This window comes from Chinchilla lanigera, unplaced genomic scaffold, assembly GCF_000276665.1.
Source record: "Chinchilla lanigera isolate Chin_1 unplaced genomic scaffold, ChiLan1.0 scaffold00050, whole genome shotgun sequence".
Classification (NCBI taxonomy): Eukaryota; Metazoa; Chordata; class Mammalia; order Rodentia; family Chinchillidae; genus Chinchilla; species Chinchilla lanigera.
This window is the reverse complement of record NW_004955451.1, coordinates 1,922,809-1,935,015: the sequence shown is the minus strand read 5'-3', so window position 1 is coordinate 1,935,015 and position 12,207 is coordinate 1,922,809. Positions and strand designations below refer to the sequence as shown.

The window sequence follows — 12,207 nt, the reverse complement described above, 5'->3', positions numbered from 1 at the left end:
CTCTACCAGAATATAAGCTCTAATGTAGGAAAGAATGCACCTCTCATATATACCTTTTATCTCCAGAACCAGTTAGCCAGTACTTAGGCATGCAGTAAATGCTCAAGCATGAAAGGATACTGAATGAAAGATTAAAAAACAACGTAAGCCTGGGTGTAGAGGCACACACCTATTCTCCAAGCTACTCAGGAAGCTGACATAGGACTGTAAATTCCTAAGTTTCAGGCCAGCCTAGGCAACTTAGCAAAAACCTGTCTCAATATAAAGTGAAAAAGATAGCCAGAAGCCGGGCGTGGTGGCGCACATCTCAACTCTATATAATCCCAGTACTTGGGAGGCTGAGGCAGGAGGATCGCTGGGAGGAATGATACATAGTGAGTTCAGGGCCAGCCTGAGCTACATAGTGAGTTCAAAGCCAGCCTGCACTACAAAGTGAGACCCTGTCTCAAACAATTGAATAAAAATTTTTAAAACTATCATGGATAGCTGGGCATGGTGGCACATGCCTGTAACCCCAGCACTTAGAAGGCTGAGGCAGGAGAATCATTGTGAGTTTGAGACCAGCATGGGCTACAAAATGAGCTCAAGGCCAGCCTGAACTGCACAGGGAGACCCTGTCTCAAAAAGACAAAAAGATAAAAGAAAAAAGAAAAAATTGAGAAAGAACTGGGTTTATAGCTCAGCACAGGGCCAGGGACATAGCTCAGTGGCACAAGTGCCTGCCTCACAAGTGCAAGGTCCTGAGTTCAATTGCCGGTACAAAAAAAAAAAAAAAAACTCAAAGCATGTGTTACATTACAGGAAACTAATACATCTTGAACATTGTATGGTAAGGCAGCATAGAATACTAAACAAGGTGCCTTCGCTTGATCTGGCTCCCCTTCTTCACTGCTACCTAGCACGACTTAACTTCAGCTTTGGTTTCCTCACCTATAAAATGCAGATCAAAAACAGTACTTAACTCATGGGTAATAATATGTTTCACTTGTTGCCATGGTCCATAACAAAGAAATATCGTGCTGGGAAATGAACATGGAAAAATTCTTCTGGTAAAATATCACATTATGCGGGGGATATAGCTCAGTGGCACAAGTGCCTGCCTGGCAAACGCAAGGTCCTGAGCTTGATTCCCGATACCAAAAAAATATCACATCATACATACACTTTTGTTAGTATGAGAGGACAATCATTTTGTAACATACTAAACTTCCCACAGGAAATAATCCAAATTACTACAATTCCCACTAAGAGCACTTTAGTCTATGGTATACAGAATTGAACCCAGGGCCTTCATACTGAGCTACATCTCCAAGCCTTTTTTATTCTTTGAGACAGGATCTTCCTAAACCACTAAGCTACCCAGGCTGGCCTGGATTTTAAGAGTTTGTATTCTTCCTGCCTCAGCATTCCAGAGTGGTGGGGTTATAGGCATGCACCACCATACCCAGTTCACTTAAAGCATTTTTAAAATTTTAAAACAAGCCTGGTATGGTGGCACACATTTCTAATCCCAGAACTTGGGAAGCTGAGGCAGGAGGATTATAGTAAATTTGAGGCCTAGGCTACACAGTGCGCTCAAGGTCAGTCTGAACTACACAGTGAGACCCTGTCTCAAAAAAAGGCGAGGCTTAAAACAAGTTTCACCTTCTTAACTAGGTACGAAAGGGTCTTAGTTGTCCACCAAAACCTACTTTAAACAGTTCAACTTCTCTGTATCAGAAATTAAATTTCATTTATAAAAAATAGCTTAGCTTTCCTACATTTGCGCTATTTCCTTTGCCTAAAATGTACCTTTGATTCTAAGAGCCCAAATTTTACTTAGCCTTTAAAGATATACTCTAAAGTGTTACCTTAAATCTCTTCTGATCACACTACTAAAATACTCCCTCTGAATTCTCATACTGTTTTACTGATTATGTTAGCCAGGAATGGCAGTGCATGTCTGTAATCCCAGCACCTGGGAGGCTAAGGCAGGAGGATAACCACAAATTTGAGGCCAGCCTAAGGGACACAGTGAGTTCAAGGTCAGCCTGAACTGCATAGTAAAACCTTCTCTCAAAAAAAAAAAAAAAATTACACTAATTTCAAGCATACATTTCTTTAAGCCATGAAGGATTATAAACTCCTAGAAAATATAAATATCTTTTGTCAAAGAATGTCTAAATATAGAGCAGGCATGGTGGCACATGCCTATAATCCCACCACTCTGGGAAGCTGAGGCAGGAGGACTGCAAGTTCCTGCCCAACCTGGGCAATTTAAGGCTGGCAATGGAGCTCAGCAGGTTCAATCCCCACTACCAAAAAAATAAAAACAATTCTGACTAAAACGTAGAGTGAAGTACACATTTTAAATCACCATGTAGTGATCATATATATACACATAACAGAGCATAATTTTGTGCACATCACAAAACAATGCTAACTGAACTACCTGCATTTTCCGGGTGTGCATGATAGTACTGGCAGTGCTAGACATCAAACCCAGCACCTTAAGCACACCGGGAAAGTACCCTACCACATTTCACTTTTTTAAAATACTGATCCTGACCAACTACACGGATGCATCATACTACTAATTTTCTTTCTCTGCAGGAGAGGGGATGGAGATTGAACCCTGGGCCTTTCAACTGAGCTACATCCTCGACCCTTTTTTTTCTTTTTTTTTTTTTGTAAGAGTCTCTCTAAATTGCTAAATTGCCCAGGCTAGCCTGGAATTGGTGATCCTGCTGCCTCAGCCTCCTAGAGTGCTGAGATTACAGGCATGTGCCACCACCCTGGGCAGATCTACTAATTTCTAAAACCTGGAGTTTGAAAGAAACACTGCTCTTCAAATTTTGACACAGTGGACCGGGTGTGGTGGCACATGCCTGTAATCCCAGCACTCAGGAGGCTGAGGCAGGACAATCACTACGAGTTCAAGGTCAACATGGGCTACATAATGAGTTCAAAGACAGCCTGGACTACACAGCAAGACTCTCAAAAAAAAAAAAAGATTTGACTTAATGTTCTCCAACTACTTTTAAATATACCCAATATATCAAACAAACCCTCCAATTGTTCCTTTTATTAGGCCATGACAAGGATATTCAAGCCATCAAATCAAAATTAGATCTTCATAAACTAAGCACTATTCAAAAAGAAAATGTGACCTGGGCGTGGTGCGGCATGCCTATCATCCCAGCACTTGGGAGGCTGAGGCAGGAGGGGCTGAGGCAGAAAGATCATTCATTGTTCAAGACCAGCCTGGGCTACAAAGTGACCACAAGGCCAGCGTGAAATGCATAGTGGGAGACCTTGTCTCAAAAAGACCAAAAAAAAAAAGTGACTTGAGGGCTGGGGATTTAGCTCAGCAGCACAGCGCCTGCCTGGCAAGCGCAAGGTCATGAGTTTGGTTGGGGGGGGGGGCACAAAACAAAACAAAAAGTGACTATTTTTTGTTTTTCCAAGTAATGATTTTATCAGCTATTAGGCTTATCTGAAATATGCTTACGTGACAGCCTGAGGGCGAACCACTACTCCACCAGTACAACGACTGGGTCTTCTAGGAGAATCCGTAGCCATATCTTCACTCATAAAACCTGTTTCCAGAACAACAACACAGAAGCAGTTACTCAACGTAGATCATTTGAGGAAACATTCCCAGAAATTTCTATTACACTAGAAAAGCAAGAAAAGAAGTACATTTTTAAAATTCCAAATTATCAGCTGGGCATGGTGGCACACACCTGTAACCCCAGCACTTAGGAGGCTGAGGCAGGACGCCTGCTGCAAATTCCAGGCCAGGACTAGTCAATTGATGGCCAACCTAAACTACAAAGCAAGACTCATGTCTCCAAAAAAAATTTTCTCTTCAAACTATCATGAGGGTTTTCTCCTTATCTAAACCTCAGAACCACAAAACCAGTTAAGACTTGCTGGGCTCTTCTGTTCTAACAAAAACTAGAAAGAGAACAACATCCTAACAGGGAAGTGTAACATGGGATCATAAAAACAAACGGGCTTTCTTTGTGAGCCAAATTTTAAAAATTTCCTCAAGTTTCTGTTGAGATAGTGAAATTACATATAATAGTTCAAAACCGATGGAACAGTGATATGCTATCACTCTGTCCGATTTAACCTGTTGAGAATCTATGAATAAAACTGCATGGCCACCATTCAACTATAACCTTTGGCTACTATGACCTAATCAGTCTAGACAAACATGTAATATAAACTTGTAACAGGCGCGAAGCCCCTTGTCCTTTCCCGTCCCATCCCTAAATCCTGAGCCCCGGGTGAACCCCTGAGTCCCTGAGATTTTAAGAACACAGGGGGGGCCGGGCGTGGTGGTGCACGTCTGTAATCCCAGCCCTCGGGACGCTGAGGCAGGAGGATCGTTCCAAGTTCGAGACCAGCCTGGGCTACAAAGTGAGCTCAAGGCCAGCCTGAATTGCATAGCGAGACCCTGTCTCAAAAAGACCAAAAAAAAAAAAGAACACAGGGCGAAGGTTAAAATAGAACCACAGCAATATTAAAGATCTCTACAGGACCGAGGAGAGCCCACAGCCTGGACCTAGCCTGAAAGCATCACTTCTGAGCAGCGAGCACTCCATCGCCTTGTATGAAACTCCCAACCTGCTGAGTCCACTTCCTACAGCCCCAACACCTTCTGCCCAGCTCGCCCAGCCACCCCTTCCTGGAGGGGTGCCCTTCCCCTCCAGCCCCCCAGGCCCTCTCATTTCCATTCCACCCTCTCTCTTCCAAGCCAGTCCGCCGAGCCCCGTCCTTGGAAGGCTCTGTCACTGACGGCGACCCTCCGCACCCCTCAGGCCACCTTCCCTGCAAGACGCCGCCGCGACGCTGCCCACTCAACCTCCAGCGCGGAGCCAACGCTGCCCCCGGCCGCCCTCTGGCCCTTGCCCTTCTCCCCTCCCCCTGCAGTCTCGACACCTCTACCCTGTCAAGCTACGGCCAGCCAAGCCCTGTCCCCTCACGCTGCCTGCCCCTCGCGTTCCCCAAGGCTCCCCAAAGCCGAAGACCCGCCAGCCCGCTCACCGGCCGCTCCGCCGGTAAACGCTGTTCTCCAGCTCCAGGCTCACTGTTTGGAGTCTCCCTTGTGATTGACGGCTACCACTTCCTACCACGCCTCAGCGGAACCACCACACTAGCCAATCGCAAAAGCGAATTGGCCGGGCCTGGGCACCGCCCTTGGAGGTCAGCTTCGCCAACCAGCAAGTAGAAAAGAGGCGGACCCGCCTCCTGGATTTACCCAATCCGCTGGGGCTGGAGGGAAAACACAACAGTATGTAAATTCGGGTGAAGCTGATTGTCAGGTTCGGTTGCGAACGCAGGCAAGTGGAAACGAGTTACGACTTGGTCTATTTTACGTGCAAGCAAAACCTTCGTGGCTTTCTTTTTCTAAAGCAACACGCCCCAGGCTCCTGCCGACCTCACCCAAGCGTCTGAGATTGGGACCAGAGGACAGGGAGTGTTGGTCTGTTTACATCGAATTCTCGCGACAGCTGGTTCGAAGCTCAAAGCACGTGGACGTGGCAGCTGCCAATCACTTGTAGCTGGCCACTCGCGCATCTCGAGCCCGCCTCCTGCCACGCCCTTCGCGATGTGTTTACCTTCCGGAGCCGAGCCGGCTGGCCGCTGTGCTCAGCCCGCGAGCCGAGCAGGTGGTGACTAAGAGGCGCGGCGGTAATCTTGTCAATTGAGCTTCTTTGTAGAATCACGCCTATTACGTCAATTTTACATCTCCCTTATTGTTGGGGTTTTTTAGTTTTGTTTTGTTTTGTGTTTTGTCTGTTTGAGACAGGGTCTCCCTATGCAGTTCAGGCTAGCCTTGAGCTCACTTTGTAGCCCAGGCTGGCCTCGAACTCGCAAGGATCCTCCTGCCTCAGCCTCCCGAGGGCTGGGATGACAGGCGTGCACCCCCACGCCAACCTCCTCAGTTACAGGTATAGGTGCTGATTTATTGAACGATCAGCAGTCTTTCACTTACTTTAGTACCTCATATGTATTAGCAAATGTAATGCCAACGATAATTCCATGAAGATATAGCTTATTAATAGTCGTGGCTTTTGTAAAGAACTGGCTGGTACAACAGTATTCAAAAGGTTGTAGCATAAAGAAAGAGGGAAGTTTATTTTTAAAAAAATACCTCCCGAAAACACACAATTGGGGTGGAGCTGTATAAAGAAATATGTAGTATGTGTAGATACAGAGATTGAGAGAGTGTACAAACAAATAACTGTAGCCAAAAAATCACCCCTTTGCTTTGGGCACTCAATCAGTGCCGATAAACAGAATCTTCAAAGTGTGTCATTTATCAGGCTAACGTTTCCATTTTGGCTAACCAAAGATATGGAATGTTGGTGGCGCATGCCTTTAATCCCAACTACTCAAAGGCTGCGGCCTTTTCAAGGCCAGTCTGGGAAATTTAGTGAGATCCTGTTTAAAAGTAAAAAGGGCTACGTATGTAGCTCAGGGGCAGAAAATTCCTGAGTTGGCCACAGTACACAAAAATAAATAAATATTAAAAAGAAGAGAAGGAAAAGGTTCCATTTTTCCTGCCTGAGGCTATAGATCAATGGATGGCAAAGTGCATTTTTAGCATGAGTGAGGCCCTGGTTTTAATAAAGAGCACCACCAGAATAAAAAATGTGCTTCCTACATTCAACTCACTAAAGAAAGAATCTTTTCAGTATTTGAAATTCCTGCCGGGCATGGTGGTGCACACCTGTAATCCCAGCACTTGGGAGGCTGAGGCAGGAGGATCTTTGTGAGTTCGAGACCAGCCTGGGCTACACAGTGAGCTCAAGGCCAGCCTGTACTGCATAAGGAGACCCTGTCTCAAAAAGACAAAAAAAAAATTAACTACAACATGGAAAGACATGATTTTCTCAAAAAAAAAAAAAAAAAAAAAAAAAAAAAAAAAAAAAAGAAAGAAAAGAAAAGCAATTCTTTCAGCTTGTATTGCTGTCCATCACTGACTAATTTGTTGTCTCAAATGTGGTTCTGGGTTTTTGGGGGTTTTGTTGTTGTTGTTGTTGTTTTGTGATACTGAGGATTCAACCCAGGGCCTTTGCACTGAGCTGCATCCTGAACCCTTTTTTTCATGTTTATTTTGAATCAGGCTCTTTTTCAATCGCTAAATCTCCCAGACTGAGCTTCACCTTCCCATCCTGCACCTTAGTCTCCCAAAAGGCTGGGGTGTCAAGCAGGCACCAGCACTCCATAATTCGATTTATGGGAACGGAAATAAACCAATACTGCTTAAGTAGAGTGAACCAAGTTGAGAGTTACCCTAAACTCGTTTGGAGAGGTAAAGAGTGGCCAGATGTAGTGTGTCTTCCATAGAATTATGAAAAGTTTCATGTTTACTCTACAGTGGGAACTTATTGGAAGAATTTCCACTGGAAGTGTCACAGTAATCTTTACTTGGGGTGGAGGGTGCTGGAGGTTGTGATACACATCCAGAATCCCCAAAATGGCGCTGGCCGACACACACACTTCTTTGTTCTTCTTCAGACCCTAAGGTAAACTTTCTTACTCTCTTTTGCGCACGCACCAACTGACTCCCAATTCCCTCGAGATAGGACACATCGCCTGCCCATATTTTCTCCTCCTCTAGTCCAATCTAATAAAAACCAGTCCCCCAGCTCCCTCCTCCCAGAGTCCTTGCAATCTCCAGCGACCCTCCCACGCTGGGCAAAAAAGGCTTGTTTTATCTATCTCTTGCTCTATCTGGTGTCAAAACTGAACAGGTTGAGCTCTGAGCTTCACACATCCTAGGCAAGCACCGCACCACTGAGCTATATCCCCAGCCCAATATTTAAATTTAAAAGATTTTTTTTTTCTGTCTACTTCAGGGAAAATATGCCGCTGTGGAGGAAGTAACAAATGGAAGCAATGGGTCAAATGGGAGGTCTTTCAGTAGCCCAGTGGGTGATGAGAGCTAGAACTGAACTTTAGAACTGAGCCATTAAGATGATGAAAAGTGGGGCCCGGGGGGCATAAGTGCCTGTCTGGCAAGGGCAGAGTCCTGAGTTCGATTGCCGGTACCAAAAAAAAAAAAAAAATGATGGTAAGTGGCCAGGTGTGACAGCACATGTACATCTGTAATCCCAGCCCTTAGGGGGCTGAGGCAGGAAGATCTCAGAGAGTTCAAGGCCAGCCTGAGCTGGTTAGTGAGTTCCAGGCCATAACCTGGACTATATAACGAGACCCTATCTCAAAAAGAAAAAAAAATGATGAAAAGTATTGATTTTGGAATATATATGTGTATATAATGTAAGAATATGTATTTAAAATAAAATTGAAAGAATGTGATAATTTCTGAATGCAGGATGGAGGGAAAAAAAATTTCTTAGCCAGGTATGCTGGCGCATGTTTATAATCTCAGCACTCAGGAAGCTAAGGCATGGCAAATTACAGGCTAGCTTGGGCTACATAGCAAGTTGAAGGCCAGCCTGGACTACATAGTGAGACCTTATCTCAAAAAAACAAAAAAAAAAAGAAAAGAAATTTTGATACCACTTACCTATATCCCCAGCCCTTTTTTTTTTTTTTTTTTTTTTTTTTTTTTTGAGACAGGATCTCACTATGCAGTTCATGCTGGCCTTGAGCTCACTTTGTAGCCCGGTTGGCCTCGAACTCGCAATGATCCTCCTGCCTCAGCCTCCCAAGTACTGGGATTACAGACATGCACCACCAAGCCCAGCCCCCAGCCCTATTTTATTTAATTCTGAGACAGGGTTTCTCTAAATTTCCCAGGCAGACTCAACCTGGCAATCCTCCTACCTCAGCCTTACACAGAGCTGGGATTACAGGTGGTACCACCATGGCCCGTGGGTGACTTGCTTTTATCACTTACTCTGGAGGCCATGTAGCTAAGCGGTATACTGCCATTAGCCTTGCTACAGATAACACCTGAGATGTAACAGTCACATGGTGACGGTTATCTAAGTTGTTTTTCACAAACTTGGAGGTAGCTCAACTTGGAGGTAGCTCAAATAGATTGAAACCAGCGACCCTTCACTAGGACCTATGTGTATCCAGTGGGTGACCATTTGACATCACAAGGCCAAAAACTCCATCCTCAGAGCATGCAGATGCATTCAATTTCCAGACATGGTTTTTTGGTAGGTTTTGTTTGTTTGTTTGTTTGTTTGGGCAGTACCAGCAGTTCAACCCAGGGCCTTCATACTAAGCTATGTCCCCCAGCCCTTCTTTTGTATTTTTATTTTGAGACAAGCTCTCATTAAGTGTTAAATTCCCCATACTGGGCTTGAGGTTGAGACCCTCCTGCCTCAGCTAGTATAACAGGGATGCACCAGCAAGCCCGGCTCGAATGTGTTTCACAAGAGCCAGAGCGATCTCCTTATACATGTGCGGGCCACTCACTCCTTACTGCTAATCATCTTTGACCAGACCCTATCGCCCTGATTTTTTTTTTTGTACCAGGAATCGAACTCAGGACCTTGCACTTGCCAGGTAGGAGCTTCTGCCACTGAGCTATCTCCCCATAACTTTTTTAATCTCATAAATAAGCGTAAACTCTATCTTCAGGGAGACTTGTTTGAGAGGTCGATCTCCTATTGCCTCAAATTGGGCCACTTTATAAATAAACTCTCTTCTGCAAAACCAGTGGTTGATATAATGCAAGGTAGGCAGAATGGGCCATGTTCAGTAATGCTGTCAACCTGTTTGGTGTTTTGCTTTGCTTTGTTTTGTTTTGTTTTTTAGTACTAATAATTCAACCAGGACCTTCACACTAAACTATATCACCAGCTCTTCTCAAATTTCCCTTCATCCCTAAATTGCCCAAACTGGGTTCGAATCTGTGATTCTCTGGCATCAGCGCCCCATAATGCTGGAATTACGGTACGCACTAGCAACCTAGTTTACCAATCAGCTCTAGTCAGTAGATTTCCTTTTCCACAGAGACATCGTGAGGTTCTCCCATAATATTGTTTGTTTGTTTGTTGAGACAGGGTAGCACTGTATAGTTCAGGCTGCCCCTGAACTCATTATGTAACCCAGGCTGGCCTCAAACTTGTGGCAATCCTCCTGCCTCAGCCTCCCAAGTGTTGAGATTATAGGTGTGCGCCACCACACCCAGCTGCCGTGACATTTTAAATAAAGACAAACCTGTGGTAGTTGGTTTGGGGTTTATTGGGGGAGGGGTGTTTGGGGTTTTTTTTTGGTATTAGAGAGTAAATGCAGGGTCTTCCAACTAAGCTATAGCCCCAGCCCTTTATTTTTTATTTTGAGCCAGGGTCTCATTAAGTTGCAAAATTACCAAGGTAGGACTCAAACTTGTGATTCTCCTGCCTCACCCTCCCAGATTGCTGGGATTACAAGCATGAGCTACAAGACCCACCTTGTTTTTCTGGTTTTTGGAGACAAGGCTATGCAGTGTAGCCTTGCTTGAACTCACTGTGTAGCTAAGGCTGGTCTCAAATTTCCCACCCTGCTGAGACTGTACGCATGCGCCACCAAGCCTGGCTGTAATATTTAAAGGAAGTAACTTGTGGATGTTTAGTGTCGCTGGATGGAATCTGAGGAGTTCCTACTCCTCAGGCTGTGGAGTAGATTCTTGACTCTACCCAGAGCACAAGAATGTGTCAGTGAGAGGTGTAAAAAGATTTTATTCTGTGGAATTAAAGAATGACACACTCAGAGAAAATAGTGTGAGCCTGGAGAGGTGCACCTTGGTCTGGGGTTGAGGATATACATATGTTCTTGGAGGTGTCCTCTCAGGTGACCTAAGATGTTTTGCCTGAAATGTGTTTTAAACACTTTATTTATTTTGGTTGGGTTTTTGAGACAGGGTCTCACTATGCAGTTCATGCTGCCCTTGATCTCACTGTGTAGCCCAGGCTGGCCTTGAGTTCCTAGCAATCCTCCTACCTCAGCCTCCCAAATGCTGGTGTTCCAGTCATGCCCCACCCTGCCCAGCTTCCCTTAGTACGTAGTGAGAATTCCTGAATCACTTCAAAGTATTGAGACATGAAGAAACTCTTTGAGAAACTATTTTTTTTTTCTTGACATTGAGCAAACCCTTCTAGGAAATTCATTTCAGTGGAAAACAGCAACTTTAAATTTCTCCCAGTTGTTATATGGGCCATTACAATAAATTACTAGTGACTCAGATCACCTCCCTGTGGGTCTGCAGATCAAAAGTCAAAAGTCCCCAGGGAAGAATCGAGGAACTCAACAACCAAATTTCAAGCTCCACGTTTGTTGGAGGGTTTTTTCTTTTTGTTTTGTTTTATTTTGTTTTGACAGAGAGTCCTGTTATGTAGTCCAGAGTGACCTTGAACTTGCTGTGTAGCTCAGATTGGCCTCCAACTCCTGATCCTACTGCCTCAGCCTCCTGAGTGTTGGGATCACAGGCTTGCGGCACCAAACCTGATTTCCATGTGTATTTTATTGTATTTTTGCTGTTGTTTGGGCAGTACTGGGGATTAAATCTAATGCCTTCAAACTGAACTACGTTCTCAGTCCTTCCTTTTTTAAATTTTTATTTTGAGACAGAGCCTCACTAAGTTGCTAAATTGCCCGGGCTGGGCTTGAACTTGCAATCCTTGTACCTCAGACTCCCAGAGCACTGGAACCTCAGTGTGTGCCACCGTGCTAGGCTTTCTTTAAGCAAGACATTGCTTCCCTTACCCTACCCACCAAAAACACCTGGGTTTCAACATGCCAGAGTCATCTATCTTCACTATAAGTACAGTAATTTTTAGTGAAGTAAAAGAAAAACAAGCAGGCTACACACCTGTAGATCCAGCTCCCCTGGAGTCTGAGGCATGAAGATCACTAGAACCTAGGAGTTCTACATGAACTTGGGCCAAAAAAAGAGAAAATATCCTCAAAGGAAGAGAGGCTATAAGGAGAAACACATGACAAATTTAGAACTAAAAAATGTAACACAATCCTAACAAAAAGAAAAAGAGCTAAAAGGAAAGAGAATAATGTAGAATTGGAGCCAGGGATGTAGCTCAGTGGCACAAGTGCCTGCCTGGCAAGCACAAGGTCCTGAGTTCAATTCTTGGTACCAAAACAAAGAAAGAATAATGTGGTACTGCATTGGAAAGAAAGTTTATTAATGGCTAAAAACCTCTTAAGCTTGCTGAAACACAAAAACCTACAGACACAAGTTTAGCAGACTATCAACCAGAAAAGAAAAAAGAAATTCATACTCAGACACATCATAAT

At 44.4% G+C, this 12,207-nt stretch overlaps 1 protein-coding gene across 1 annotated transcript in view; it reads right to left on the bottom strand.

The window, feature by feature from the left end:
* Positions 1-5,159, bottom strand: part of Bcas3 (breast carcinoma amplified sequence 3) — a gene marked incomplete in the record, with an annotated part of 520,369 nt that extends 515,210 nt beyond the window's left edge. The window contains 2 exon segments of the mRNA XM_013519304.1: positions 3,491-3,578; positions 5,035-5,159. Of these exon segments, the coding sequence (XP_013374758.1) occupies positions 3,491-3,573 (83 nt within the window).
* Positions 5,160-12,207: the final 7,048 nt, after the last annotated feature.